Source organism: Anarhichas minor, unplaced genomic scaffold (assembly GCF_050575085.1).
Source record: "Anarhichas minor isolate MPS153535 unplaced genomic scaffold, ASM5057508v1 ptg000004l, whole genome shotgun sequence".
Classification (NCBI taxonomy): Eukaryota; Metazoa; Chordata; class Actinopteri; order Perciformes; family Anarhichadidae; genus Anarhichas; species Anarhichas minor.
The window spans coordinates 3,574,120-3,589,637 of NW_027466450.1; the positions used below are offsets into that span (position 1 = coordinate 3,574,120).

Below are 15,518 nucleotides of genomic sequence, written 5' to 3' on the forward strand. Positions count from 1 at the left end.
ACACACACAATTTAAAAAGATATGTTTTAATAGTGCAGTGTAAGTATGAAAACAGACTTGCAAAATAAAAGCATAATTTAAGAGCCGAGGTTGATAAAAGGGAGGTTACTATTACAGCCTTCTTTTACATCTTATAACATCTTCATTAATGACACTCAGAAGAGAAATTTCTCAGAAAAAAATAAAGACAAAGAACCTGAGAAAGAAAAACAAATCCTATCCATGATTCCACAATCACCATTGAAGTCTAAGCAGAGAACATGGGAAACTAACCACCCTAAAAAAAGCTTTTATACTTGCAACTGTGACACGAGGGATTGATTGGCAAAAACACAGCAAGTAATATAATGAACACGAACCAGTTTAAATATGTTGCTTAAAGTGCTCAACCTGTTAATTCATCCTCACAGGACAGTTATTACTTCCTCCACTTCATACGTCCAGTCAATGCTGAGAGCAATAAACACTCCATAACGATGTGCACAAGTCTGATATTTACCTGGACGTGTAATGACATTGACATTTGCCCCTTCAACTGTAGTGTTTACATCCTGGATTACACAACAGACACTGAGGCTGTATAATAGAAATAGAAATGTTTTTTTTCTCATGAAATCACAAAAACAGTAAATATATCATTTTTGCTTATTAAAAAAAAATAATAATAATTCATACATAACAGTCCAATCGATGTGATATAATCTCAGTTGCACGTAAATGTGGCCGTTATGCAAACTCCTCCTCTGGCAGTAATCATTTACAATGACACAGAAAATATAAAACGTTTACACAATCTCAGACAGAAATCTGTAGTGGTCATCTGAGTTTCACAAACAAAGCAGCAATATTCTATTAATGCTTCACTGTGTAAAGTATTTACACCCATTTTGAACATAGGAAACCTCTCATACGAGCGGACGACCGTTATTGCAGCGAGGCGTTCTGTAGCTTATAGCGGAAGGCTTACCATCAGTTCATATTCAAGCACAAAGATTATGTTTCTGTCACAGTTTGTCTTCCTGGTCCAGCCCCGTCAGAGGTACAGAGGGAAACAAGAGAGCTGTTGAAGGGTGGGATGCTCTCTTGTTCAGCTGTAGTGGGACTTCACTCTTCTTCATGTCCGACTTACAAAACTTTTTACGTACTGTACACGATTGACAGATTGTCCTTTGTGAAAAGGCGCTGTGTCTGCTGCACAGGCGCGCACACACACACACACACACACACACACACACACACACACACAAGCAGCAAGGCTTCAAAAGGCCTACAGACCAACATGAAGATGTCCAGAACGGAACGATGGTTCGTTCAATTGTGAACTCTGAACACTGATTTCAGACTTTTAAAAGAAACACACAGCTACTCTGCCTCCGTTAGTGTTATGATCAAGTTCAAAATGTACCGTTTCATTTGGTCACATGACATTATAGTAATCACTGATAATGTCCAGCACCTTGACAACCATGAGGTTGTTTTTCTTTTTTTTTTTACACAGAAATAATAATAAAAAAACTGAATTTCAGTCTGCGATGACTGGAATGTGAAAATAAAAAAACGAGCTTGTAGAAATGGATGTGTCGCCTCAACACTGTAGAAAATAAATAGATTTAATAGAAGGCACTGGGGTAGTTCAATGTCTCTGAAGGCTTTCCAGATTGTCTGCTCAGCGAGATCCACATTCGCCACCTTGGGATACAAAAAAGAAAAGAAAAAGAGGGTGAGACAAAAATCATGGACACTGCATGATAGACATGTTAAAAGCACAGAAATATGCACAGACATGTATAAGTACACACTTCTTTACAGTGCTTCTAAAGGTTCTCCACCAGTTTAGCACCTTTAACTCACAACGAACAAGAATCTACATTGATGCAGCATCAAAACATGGCTGCACTCACCGGAGTTAACATACTACAGTTTAGAAAGATTACACATGGAGGGTATTTAATGAGCTCATTCCATTTTTAAGAACTATTTATATTTGACTATTGTTTAGACAACAACAACAACACAAATCTGCATTTCCCGACCAGAAGTTTATTTCTGGAAGTGTAGAGAAGTCTTTGGGATAGCATTTAAATGTTTACGTTTGGATACAAACTTTAAATACACACACACACACACACACACACACACACACACACACACACACACACACACACACACACACACACACACACACACACACACACACACACACACACACACACACACACACACACTTAATAAAATGTGAAAAATGTAAATAAATTTCCTCGGTATTTCTAATATCCTCGTCCTGTGATTGGTCCATCAGTTCGGTCACTTATCAAGTAAAGATGCCAAACATTCACCACATCCAGCTTCTCCATTGTTAGCATTCACTGCTTTTCTCTTTTTCCATCATTATAAGTTGAATACCTTTGGGTTATGAGCGTGTGATGTATTCTTAGTATTATTTGACTCTGCAAAGATTAAACACTTCGTCAGTTAACTGAAAATAATGATCGAAAAGGTTCAACACTAATTTAATTACCATGAGTTGCAGGCTTACTTCTCTGCATCCCCTTTTCTTTTGCATCTGCTCCTCCATTAAACACTACACACCCAGCAAACAGGCTTACGTCTGTCCTAAATTCCGCTGCTTTCATTCCCTTCTAATGCCTCCATTAGAAACCACACGCTGAGTTCAGACATCTCTCTCTGCCCTGCTGGCAATTACTTCACAGGTAAGAACATACAGCTGAGAAAAGCTCGAGTAAACCTATGAATAGTGAACAGACGGGCGACTTCACTGAGATGCAGACTTGGGTGGTCAATCTCAGATCTAAACTATTTACTAAAGACCTTCCCGTCCTGCTTGTCTTCTGTCCCTCTTACTCACCAACATGTCCAAACACTGAGGGCGTCACACAAATACTTGACAGATGTTCAAAGAGAAACAACTGAGTAAAAGCAGGGAGGAGATAGCAGAAATCCTGAGCGTTATCAACTATTGCAAAAAAAAAATAAAGAAAAAAAAAATAAAATCATACTGTTGTTTGGGATGCAAATCTACCAAGATGTTGTCCTTTAAGCTGCAATAAAAAGGTTTCGGTCACTTGAGAGCAGCAAGTTGAAAGCAAAACATTGACATCTATAAATCTGATGTGGTGAATGTGTTACAAAATAATTGCCTATTGAGAAATTTACCGGACATGAAGCAAGATCAGCGTTCATTTGTTGTGTTTCTTGCCACTTGACAAATGTAAGTCTAAAGTCTGCTGCTGGAAACTGGGTTGAGCAGAGTTACTGGACATAAAACAGGTGAAGATGCTTAAACACATCTAAGGTTGAACAGCAGAGTCTGTGAAAACTCTCTGTGGGTTTGTGATTAGCAGCGGCCCCTTTCACTTTGTAAATGGTACTATAATATACAAATATATATTGGTGCAACTTTGAATTAAAAAAAAAAAAATACAGAAGATGCGCTTACTTAAAATGTTACCAAATTTGTCAAGCAAGTGTTTGATTTACTGTATCTGCTGCGTTTACAAAGGGTTGCGTCTAGTAACCCTGAATTTGTGAAACTCTTGCGAGACGGTTAGGCATCGACCGAATCTAGACACGACCAAAAGGAAGCACACCATTGGCATCAATTAAGTAATGCTATTTTTTTTCTTCCATTTAGAAGTTATCATACTTAACAAATGAGAAGTTGGTTCTTTCTGCTTTACTTCCAAGCAGCGCTGTCGCAGGCAATGGAAGTTTTTTTTGTTTGGGATTTTTCATATTCAACCCAGCGGATTTATGCATGTTTACATTACAAACGCACAATAACATGCACATAAAGGAACACACCAGTCAACAACACACAAGGCAGAGTGATGGTTTACTTTGACTGCTGGTTCACGAACAGAAGCTTGCTTCGTTGGGGGAGAACGGGTGGAGAGGAATAAGGCTTTCACACTGCTCACTGTCTTCTGGCAATCTGTGGGCGGAGAGAGCCGGGTGTCAATCATCATCATCACGGACATCATCTTGACAACCATCATTATTATAATCTGCCCTCACCAAATGGGAACAAGCATTCACAGAAGAATGGAGAGCATAACTGCCGCAGAGAGCACAGTCAGTCAAGCATATACGTACATCTGATTACCGACTTAACTTAGCGAGGCTGCGAGCTACGAATGGAGCCTATTGTCCTTGTGAGAACGTCCTTGATGTAAAAACTCTTTCAGCGTGTGTCAGAGTTACGGTCAATTCATTATGAATAGGTCACATTCCACAATACAATGAATTAACAACACACTATTCTATTCAAGACATTAAATGCTTTACTGGACTGGAAACCATTTCGTAGAATTTTTCAGATTTTGTCACAAATTTACAGAACATGTGGAAATTGGTCCCTGATGTGTATGTGTGTGTGTGTGTGTGTGTGTGTGTGTGTACAGAAATTACTTAGATTTGCTTTTAGCAGATGGAATCCATGGAAGCAGCATTTCCACCCATTAAAAAGGGAACATTCACCACCTGTTATGTGGATGTCCAGTCAGCTTTTTGCCAGTTTCTATCAATGGAGCGCCCAGCTGAGCAGCAACTAGTGCTGCCAGGGATTGAACTGCATTACCTTTTTATAGAGGTCCATGTTTTGTTCACTCCTCATCTTCTCAGCTTGATTTTTTTGACAACCGACATCATAAATGTACGCTTCTGGGCAACAAAATCTAAAATCCTGTGTCCTTCAAATCGACCAAAAGACAATGTTTTCAAAATAGTCCTCGATTGTGAAACCTTGCCAAAAAGAATTAAAGGTGACGCAATGTTCACTCACACAGTTATCAACTGAAACAATGACTGCCTGAAGGGCAAGAAATCAAACAAAAAAAGAACAAAACTAACTGTGTGATTGGAAAATGTTCAACAGTAAAGTGTAGGTGGCTTGTCACTACAGGTTGTATGTATGTTAGCTAGGGCAACATTTAATATGGTTGATGCAATCAGCTGCATGGCCAATTTCTGAGCTGAAGACCACAAATGTGTCTCTCTGACAGGGTGACGTGTCGCCTCTGTAGAATCAAACGTTGTTATACCTCTGAATGCGATGTTTCCTGCAAATGAAGACGTACACTCTCCTCAGCCCCACCAGGACAGGATCCCAGTTGTTGTAGTGGCATAAGAGCGCGGCGATGAAGAAGGAGAGGAAGACGGGGACCGCCCCGGCAAAAAACAGCCACGAGAACCGGACCTATGGTGAGGAAAGTAACCATTACAACTACTGTCATGACTGGACTTCAGATCATTAGATTCATTTATAAACATACAGCAAGTTAAAATGTGACAATTCATTTAGCCCCTAATTTAATCGATATTTACTCACATTACAACGTTTACTTGAGCACATGAACCAGGCTCTTCATCTTGCAATCTACTCTGACCCACTCCCTTCAAACTCGTGTCTTCAACAGATTGCGTTTGAACATTTTCTCGAGTCTTATTTAAAACTCTGACTCCGACTGTTAAGTACCTGCTTTGGGAAACGTACCTTGTGCATGCAAATATCTGCCATAATAGAGAGCGGGATAGTGAGGCTCAGTGCCAGAGTCCCGATCAGAGACGATGTGAGGAAACAGCCCCTGTGGAGAGAAAGCAGCGTCACCAGTCACAGCAGGATTACTCGCCCAACTGAGAGCATCAAAATGTCCACGTACTAAATGCAGATTGTGATGCTTTGGTGACTTGATTAAAATAACGAGTCAGGCGCTCACCACAGCCAGAGGAACTCGGAGAGAACGGTTCCAATGAGGCCGTTGATAAGGATGTACGTCCACACCAGCTGGCTGGGAAGCTCAAAGGCCTCGAAGCCCGTGTAGTGGAGCAGGAGGAAGCCGGGCCACAGCAGCAGCAGGTTGAACAGACCCACAAACCCTGAGAGAGACACACAGCAGCTCCAGCTTAGACGTCTCGAAAGACACCTCCTCCTGTCCTCCAAGACTCCGTGCACTAAAAATAGCTTTAATGTGCAGGGGTCTCTATTATGTTGCTTAGTTAATGACTGAAATAAGTACAATAATCAGTCCCCATTTCTAAAAAGGACTGGCTTTGTCCTTAAAAAGACAAACGATGCACTGAGCGTTTCCTTACCAAAGAACATGGGGATGTCGAGCTTATCCTCCCGGTCCACTCGTCTCTTGATCATTACGATGTAGACGGCGTACAGCACGGCCCCCGCCAGCGACCACAAAGAACCTTCACGTAAAAGTCAATTACATTTGGAAAGAATGTTTCAAATGATATCGATTCATCACGATTAAAGCAAGAGAGCAATGTAAGAATTTCCCTTCACGATAATGATGTGAAGGAGGTGACAGATACTCGCTGTCTCCACCGTTACCTGCGACGCCATTCTCATCAGGGTTGTCCATGCTGGAGAAACTCACGAGGGCAACTCCTCCCATGCTGAACAAGAGAGACACAACATGGACTGACTGAGTCCAGGCAATTTACAGGCAATCACAGGTCCTTTCATTTCAAAATGACATCTATATCGTTGGGACGAAATCTCCAAAGAGCCCAGTAATGTTCAGATATCGAGCAGCAAACCAGGAATATCATCAAAGCTTGTTTTTAGCGATATATATCCAAGATGAGACACATTCTCAATTATATCACTGCACTGGTTCCCCCTTACGTTTAAAATGCATTTTTAAATGTTATTAGTTACCTACAAAGCCATTAATCGTCCAGATTATATTAAATAATGTTGAACTCCTTACAGTCCAACCAGGCCCCTAAGATCAGCAGATCTAAACTCTTTAGCTGTTCCTCAAACCTCACAGCTTTCTTAATAATATATGAACTTATCTATTTTATTTTGCATCCGTTTATATATTGGCTCAGTGCTGCAATAACAGAGTTTCGGATGAAATCAACAACATTGTGACAATTCTGCTACGACCAGAGCCTCAGAAACAAAAAGGAATGATCCGACTTGTGACCAACATGTAAACAGTTCATTTTAAAAAATATGAACTATGTATCGGGGATGCCAGGAGTTATTAATCGATACAAACAGATTCTGCATTCATATGTAGAATCTGTAGGTAACGGGACAGGATTTTGGTGTCGGAAGCTCTCTGGTTTCCATTTGTAGTCGGAGTAATATTAACCAATCACATTGGAGAAGGCTTTGGTTGAATGTAGGTAAACAGTCAGAGTGGAGAGCAAAAGAGGTGAAACTACACTAAAGTAATATATCCACTTTCAGCACTGTAACCTACCAACATGCCTTTGTCAACTCTACTGCCACCACATCCATTCAGCCCTTACCTCAGAGCCACAGCTAACAGTTTGGACAAGGTGAAACGGTCGCTGCTGTTGCTGGGAAATATGGCTGCTAAGACGAGCGTGAACAGGCCTGAAGACGAGAGAGTCAAGTCCAGTCAGTTTCAAATATACAGACCAATATCACAAATCTGCCTCAAGGGGCTCAAGATGAACAGAGGTGAATCGTAACCAACGCACATTTTCCATTAAACCTGTCACCAATATACCACGTATTATCATGAAATTCAACAGAGAGAGAAAGAGTCACCTGAGGTGGATGACAGGATGTTGACAATGGCAACCTGCGTGTCGGACAGGGCTTCTTGATAGGACAGGTTAGCCAGGAACCACTGGAAGAGAAACAGAAGCAGTGACGTGATATTTACTACACCACTGTACAACAGCGCTGTGGTAAATACTCTCTAACGTACCTGACGAAGCCGGGTTTACTGTCATTTTAACTCCACTCACTGTGCAATCTCTGACGCCTTTGTAGTTTGTTGTCCCATAAAGTAATTCTCAGTCTTAACTTTTACACATTCAAATGCCTAGTTCACAATACATGACCTGTTCGCCGACAGTTTTTGGAGCTCCCAGGCCAAAGCCCCAGTCGAGAGGCAAATCGTCGGTGCTCGAGCGCTACGTGTTGAACTCCAGATGTCTAGCAGGCTAAATATCTGGACCTGTCGGGGAGCTTCGGCCAATAAAAGCGCGAGACACGGGTCAGCTCATCGGGGAAAGAGCTTGTAGAGTGGGACCCTCTGTCTCCGGTCAGTTATGTAGTGTGAAAACCACATCTACTTAAAGACTCAATTACAAGAAAGCCAGTGTTGTAGTGTGAACTTGGCTTGAAAGAGGGCCAAGATGTGACCCCTTGGTTGAGGGGTTAAAACCTCCAACGCTGAATCTCATTGTCCCTTTTGTTGCAGCCCTCTCTCTCTCTCTCTCACTTGTTTCCTGTCATCTATCCCTCTATCTAATAATGGCATAACATATCCAAAATACTTAAAAAAGAGAGAAAACCTGCCAGAATTGAGTCAGAATAGTCACAACCGCTGCAGACCTATTAGAAGGTGGACGAAGTAAACAGGAACATCTTACAATTCAATAACACAAAGCCTCATTTAGAATGCAACACATCTCTGACACAGCGGCATAAAAACAACGCATGACTTTTATCTTCCGAGTTGTTGGATTGTATTATAACGTGAGGTCAGTGTTCCTCTTTTTATATGGTTGATAGATGTCAATTATATAAAAAAAATCATAGTAGGAAAGAAGCTTAACATAATATCTAATCACTTGTGTATAAAACTTGGGAGTATAATTCCCGAGGGTCTTTAAGGCCCATGTCAAATACTCTGCTTTAACATTTCCCAGATGTTCATGACTTTGCTGAGACGGGATGAGTCACAAATTAAAAGCAGTTCATTCACTTGAAAGGCTAAATGATGAATGACTCGCAGTCTTGCATCACTTTCTGCTCACTTGCCTCTGTGCCAACAGCAACGTATCAGATAAACACATTTGTTGCTTTCTACCAAATAACACAAAAAGAAAAAAGTGAGTGTCTTATCAATTATGCATCGTTACTATGCATCATGTCTATAGTTTGGTACGGCAACGTAAAAACAAAAAAGCTGGCTTTTACTCACCACAAAGCAGAAGAAGAAGCTGATTTTGGCCACGTCGGTGATAGTGAGCTTGCCCACTGTGCGTAACATGGCCTCATGGTCCTTGGCAGCTGGGTAGGACATGCGGGACAGTTTGGCCTCCAGGGCTTGAGTAGAGGGCAGCTGACGCACCTCCATGATATTACTAAAACGCACCCGCTGCTTTTTGGAAGCTGCTGAGAGGTACAAATGGAGAGAGGAGTGAACTGACGGAGGCAGGGTTTTAATTAAATGTCCAAACACAAAAAAATGTTATATAGTTTTGAGACTCTTTGGATACATCCGTCCACTAAGGAAATTGAGCTACGTTCGAGCTCGTCTGAACTGAATCACTAAAAAGTATGGAAACGCCAAAAGATCATGAGATTTCTCCTTTGTTCTGTGAAATCCTTTTTTGTTCAAACTATTGTTCTTATTATGATGGTATGTGAAAGAAAGAATAGAGAAAAGAGAGAACTGAGTCTGAGGTGGCCTAATAGGTCAGAAAGAGGTTTCTCTTGTTAAATATCTGATTTCTCTCATATTGGCTTTAAACAATGATTTGATCTATTTCCATAGCTCACCACTGCCCTCTGTTGTTGAAACGTTACTTTTCATTAATACCAAATTCATGAGGTTATTAATCAGATATCAGTCAAACGCTACAGCACACAACTGTGGTCTTTGTTAATTCATGTGGGGAAAACTATTTTATGCTCAATGTTTTTTTTGAACTGACAACATCAACTGTGTACTCACAAGATTCACAGTCTCCGATCAGACAATTAGAGTGCTCAGCAGGTACGTCCTGGAACTTCACTGGAACATACAGCGGCTCACTCTGCACATGAGCGACAGAGAAAGTCAAACGTTTGTAGTTGTTAAAGTGGAGAGTTGCACACAATGTCATTTTGTACTGTACTTCTGTAAGATTGTCACGGTCAAAGCTTTGTCAGTGTTTAGACGATTGGGTACATTCACTGCCCAACAAATGGTAAAACACTACAAATACTCCCCGAACAGAGTTAGTTACACCTGTAGTACCTTCAACTAGTTTGCGGTTAAGAGTCATAACTTCTTTTGCGATGAAACTACGTACCAAACCGTTGTTCACGGAGGTGTCAGTGGTGCAGGGTGCAAAGTAGGCCTCGGCATCAGCAAACTGCAGAGAGAAGCATTTCAAACCTTCAACTTACACACACCAGCCGTGATGTCACATCGGACCACGGGCGTAAAGTGTGTGTGTGTGTGTTTAAAAATTAAACACACTCCCCCCAAGTGGTGAGAGTGTGCTTTAAACTACTTACAAACGCAGAGTGCCGCCGTTTCAGAGTGCCAGTGCACTGCTGCCTCCAGGGCCGCCACAGCAGGAAACCCAGCAAGTACAGTACAAACATGGAGGTCTTGGTGAATGTGCTGAAGAAGGGTTTGTTGTACTCCTGTCGCTTGAAAATGTACTGCAGGAGGAATCAACAGGAGGAAGCTGTTAGGGAAACAGCTTGTATGAGTTAACCTACATGTTGCAAGCTGGACAGTTTTCCCTCTCGGGGCACTCCGGTTTCCTTTTGCTTTTCAAGTCTGTCAAGTTAAACACAGTTCCCCCTTAGAGCATATGATGTAACAAATGACATTTACTTAACACAATGGGACACTTGATACTTCCCCTTCTCTACATTTCAGAAGAAATCGTACTTTTTTTTCTCCAGTGCATGTATGTGATGGCTGCAGTTACTGTTGTATCTTTGTTTCGTTATTCTTTTTGACATTTTAGACGAGAAGAGGCTGTATGTTTGCTGGTTTCCTCGAGTCCTACATTTCTAGCTACTTACGACCTTCTATGCTGCTGACTCAGCCTTCTTTTGAAATGCATATAATATATATTTGACTAGAACATATGGAGTTGCAGGATTGATAATTACTAATAAATGATTGGAGTACTTTATTAACCACCTGTTGGGAGAGAGAAGGGGAAAGTTATGTCAAACGTTGGGGCACAACACAATAAAACACAAATAAATATACCAAATGCACATTATTGACTTCCAGAACATCTCAATGCACTCTGGTGACTGAGTACATCTGCACCCCCGCTCTCATTTGTGCCCTCTCGGATACTGCAACCCACAATGCAGCAACAGGTGTGGAAAACTGACTGAATGTGACAAAGTCCTTACTGAGGTCAGCTCAGAGGAGGCTACCCAGATGACATCCACCAGCAGGAGTATCGCCACCCCCAGGGCCATCCGCCTTCGCTGGGCTGCAGCGCTGCCCTGAGAGCTCATCCGGTTCATGATGAACACCCACTCCATCAGGACACTGGTGAGACGTGCATGGACGAACAAGAACACGGTGGAGTTACAAGATATTCACAAAATGAGTTTTCTATGAAAGTGAATTCTAGATTCTAACAAGAAAGTACAGAAATATTAGCAACTCTGTGTCTCCTAATCTACTTAAAAATGGCAGCGTGGTAATAATTTCAAATTAACTTTGAAATGATCGATTCAGACAGAAAATTTAACTGCAACTATTTTTATAATTGTTCAAGTAATTTAACAAGCATAGATTAAAAAAAACAGCTTCTTAAATGTGAGGATTTAATGCTTTTTCTTATTTTATATCATATTTATATATATATATATATATATATATATATATATCTCATATTTATAATAGGGAAATTGAAGGTGTCACCTTGGCCCCTAAGTAATTGTGATGGTCTATTTTCTATAACTTTATAGTCTAAAGAAGCAATTAATCCTTTAATTAAAAGTGACAGCGAACCAGCACATTCAGAGCAAAAGGAAAAGTATAATATCCCAGCAGGGCTGACAGCAACTTTGAAATAACTTTGCAACACACACCTGTTTACCAGCTAAATGTACACACTGAAATATTCTTTCCAGATGCGGACGATAGAGAGCAACCCACAGGCAGCACAACCCTGACACAAAAACAAATAGAAAACAGCAATGTTACATATTCAAACCTACAAATAAGCCTATAATGTCACGAGGAACATCAGTAGAAATGCTACCACTCTAATAAGTCACACTATGTTACTTTTAAAGTAACAATAATGGCAGGAAGTAAAGTGACATTTTTTTTTATCAACCTGACAAAATTACATTCTTGTGGGAAGAAAAGAAAAGAAAACACTGTAACTTCTTTACATTCTAATAGAATGTAAAGAAGTTACATTGTATCAGAATGTAGCTTCTTTACATTCTAATAGAATGTAAAGAAGCTACATTGTATAGAATGATTCTATTGAAGTTATTCCTTTTTTAAATGTTTTAGACGAGTCACTAATCACTTTAAAATAGTGATTATAGCTGATTTAACTTACAGACATGAGATTGATCTTCTCATGTCACTCTCTTTATACAATGATATAAATTCATCCCCGTTTTATTGATGTCTTACGAAATATTACTCCTCACTTTTCGTGCGTTTTTCCTGCAAAAGTCCAGCAACATGAGTCTGTTTTCGCTTGTTACATGCATACTGTCTTTTCAAAATAAACTTCCATTTTCACAGGAAACAACTAAGGTTTAGGCATGTCCAAAGTCCGGTCACACACGGATGCTTACATTTGGTTACATTGCTATTTGCTGTCATTGAAAATAAAATGATTAAATAACAATGTATGTATAGGCTACTTGTATTGTTTAAAATAATGTCAGCAGGGACTGTTGGCCCTTGGGCATTTTCACATTATCAAATCTGGCCCTCTTTGAAAAAAGTTTGGACACCCCTGCTTTAATGCAACGAAAGACCTTCTAAAGACACGTATGTTTACATCTCTACGTCCCTGTGTTAAATAGGAGTGACGTTATAGAAGTAAGCTCAGTGCCAGCTAGCTAAACGTCAGCTGTGGGTGGTGCATAGTGCACACCTTAATGTAAAATAGAGCTGTACTGTACGTAGCTGCACATGTTAAGCGCGAGCTTAGTTAGCTGGCTATTTGCATGTGTAAACGGGTAACGTTAGCTTAGCTGTGTGTGAATGCCATCAAAGTTGTCGCGGTCAGATGAGCCGCTTCTTCAAACCCTAAAAGCTAGCGAACCAGCTTACGAGCTAACGACTGTACTCGCTGTTACATTGTTACAGACTGGAAGTCAACAAGGTTGCATTTCGATGTAACGCTAGCGTCAGTTCACTGGTTCGAGTCCAGCTAATGTGTGTAGTTAACGTTTGCAAATAACCGCTGTGCTGTTTACTTGTTTATCAATATCAGATAACTAACGTTGACGAGCTAAGCGCTAACGAGCTTGCTTGATTAAGTGATCAAAGGGTTAACTTAAGAAGTCTTTTTACCTGAAGGCGAGACGAGGTCATTTAGTTTGCACCATTACACACGTGTCGTTACATATGCTGCTGAAATATCGACAAAATCCCAGTTTTTACGATACAATTATTGACAGCCAAGTGGTTGTAAACATTAGCACACCCTCCCCTCTTCGCTATCAGGTGACATCACTTATGTGCTGCAGAGACTTCTGGGATATGAAGTTTTAAATGGCGAATATTGCGACACAATTCATACTTCTTTTTAAAAATCAGATTCATTCATTCTGTCTATTGAAACACGTTACTACTGAATATATATTTATATCACAACTAATGACATAACAGTATGTGGTTGTTAAACTATGGTACCAAAGGCTTAAACAGATGGTATTTTGAGATTTTTATTATTATTACATAATTACATATTTTGATACTTCACTTGTTCTTGGCTTTTAGTACATTTTACTCTTCATAGTTACTTTTCCTCAAATACAGTTTTGAATGCAGAGCTTTCACTTGTAATGCTAACATTGTAGTATTGCTACTTTTCAAATACATGAATATTAATGTTCACAATGAAGGTTTTTATCAATTATCAGAGTGAATGTATGAACTCCTCAATCAACAAAAAGCTCTGTAATGAATTGTATGGGTATCTGTCTGTGTTCCTCCACCAGTGCTGGGACAGGCTCCAGCCTCTCCAGTTCGTCAAGATATGCAGATGTTGGTTTGATAGACATGCTCTAGAATGACATTATCATAAGGTTGAACTACTCTTTGTACTGATACCAGTTGCTTTCATGCCTGTTGGGTCATAAAGTTCTTCATGACCGAGTTTAAGGTCATACGCTCAATTTCACCACCTTGATTTGTATGTTTCTACATCCTGTAGTCCAAAGTCAGGATCAAATCAATAACATTTCTTTGCATAATTACCTTGGAGACGGAGGAGAGAAAGTGAATAAAAGTAAGTGAATACTAACTAAAGGTTTGAGATGTGTTGAAACAAAGTGGAGGAACAAGAGCTGGAACTTTCTGAGGTAAGATTAATGATCTTCTGCCTTTCTTTGATGTTTTCTATCTTCTTCTTTGAATTTGTTAGGCTTACCTCACTACACAATAATTGTCATTGACATGTCAAATGTATTCATTATATAGCTCAGAGAGATGTAAAGATGCTTTAGTCTGACAGTTGCTGAAGCTGGCAGACACACAGCTTTCCTCACCGATATCAATGACAGTCCAGAATAATAAAAGTTAATTATGTTTTACCGTTTTGTTAAGCAGAATATCGATAACGTAGTGTAAATACAAACAGGACAAATAACATGTCTGAACAGAAATAATCATACGTATAAATACAAAGCACAACTCAATTCTCCAAATCTGTATTCAAGAATTAAACTATTTTCAAAGCACTGCTTGCATGTTACAGTGAGGGACAAATTACTATGGGGCAACTTTGAATTGTATGCATATTGTACAGTCGATGTTCTAACTTGAAATATATTTCAATTTTAAAAAGTGATCAGTTATTTGACCTCTCACCTTGGATCCTAAATTATTTTGTATAGACGTTGTCCAAATCCTCTGGCAGCAGGGACCTTATGTTGAAACATCAACACCATATTAAGTTTTGTTTTTTTTAATTGTAAAACAATTGCGAGACACCATACAAATCACAGAATCCAGTTTAATCATTTCCAAAACATGCTTTAAATCATATTTGCTATGTAAAATTTCCAATGAAATCCTTTTACTTAATAATTAATATATTAATTACCAGGAAAACTCTCCAGTCTCTTTCCAATCCGTTAATTCTGTTTCACTATATAGAGACCTGGAATGACATCGAGCACTGTTGCACATTCTAAACAGGTCCGGACATTTGTTACGAATTTCAACAAAAGAAAAAAGAAGCCCATTGCAATTGTTACGTTTTTATATTTGGTATAAATATATATATGATTGCTATTTGTATTTTATATATTTAGTTTCCGAATAAAAATTATTTAGTTTTGTCAACTGGGTCAGCTATCTTTTAAGTTTTGTCTGTGGTGCTGATCAGGAGTCTGTTGCAGAGGCACCCAAACAAACAACACCACTGACAAATTATTTCACTCACGGTATATATATACGCCTATGGCTTTGTTTGTTTGTTACAACATAACATTCCTAAAGAAAATTGAAAATATCATAATAATAATTTGTTTCTGTAATAGCTACCATGTGTCCAGCAGGCGGCGCTGCTTTTATGCTGCGCTTTAAATAACAGTAGAA

At 39.6% G+C, this 15,518-nt stretch overlaps 1 protein-coding gene across 5 annotated transcripts; it reads right to left on the reverse strand.

Annotated features, from left to right (window-relative positions):
* Nucleotides 1–10: 10 nt before the first annotated feature.
* On the reverse strand, nucleotides 11–13,422 carry LOC142965588 (solute carrier family 35 member F5-like). Of its 5 annotated transcripts, XR_012957710.1 has the most exons (17): nucleotides 13,266–13,422; nucleotides 11,810–11,889; nucleotides 11,120–11,261; nucleotides 10,253–10,402; nucleotides 10,045–10,107; nucleotides 9,705–9,786; nucleotides 8,949–9,142; nucleotides 7,562–7,643; nucleotides 7,297–7,384; nucleotides 6,362–6,426; nucleotides 6,112–6,216; nucleotides 5,736–5,895; nucleotides 5,513–5,603; nucleotides 5,061–5,215; nucleotides 3,858–3,952; nucleotides 3,018–3,059; nucleotides 11–1,689 (listed from the first exon to the last, which is right to left on the reverse strand). XR_012957710.1 is itself a non-coding variant. In XM_076106611.1 (16 exons), exons 3-15 carry the CDS (start codon nucleotides 11,252–11,254, stop codon nucleotides 3,871–3,873), a joined length of 1,452 nt encoding a protein of 483 aa, XP_075962726.1. In that variant the 5' UTR covers nucleotides 11,255–11,261; nucleotides 11,835–11,889; nucleotides 13,266–13,422; the 3' UTR covers nucleotides 11–1,689; nucleotides 3,858–3,870. The 5 variants fall into 5 exon arrangements, 4 of the variants coding, with proteins under 4 accessions (XP_075962726.1, XP_075962743.1, XP_075962713.1 ...); XM_076106611.1 differs by lacking the exon at nucleotides 3,018–3,059 and having other exon boundaries at nucleotides 11,835–11,889; XM_076106628.1 differs by lacking the exon at nucleotides 3,018–3,059 and having other exon boundaries at nucleotides 8,949–9,139.
* Between the last annotated feature and the right edge of the window lie 2,096 nt (nucleotides 13,423–15,518).

What these genes read in the sequence shown, in the direction of transcription:
- LOC142965588 (XM_076106619.1), bottom strand. Translation starts at nt 11,254, where the DNA reads ATGGAGTGGGTGTTCATCATGAACCGGATGAGCTCTCAGGGCAGCGCT. An exon ending in CCTCCTCTGAGCTGACCTCA is followed by an intron (nt 10,403 to 11,119) that starts GTAAGGACTTTG and finishes TTCCTCCTGCAG; the next exon opens with TACATTTTCAAGCGACAGGA. An exon ending in AACGGCGGCACTCTGCGTTT is followed by an intron (nt 10,108 to 10,252) that starts GTAAGTAGTTTA and finishes TTCTCTCTGCAG; the next exon opens with TTTGCTGATGCCGAGGCCTA.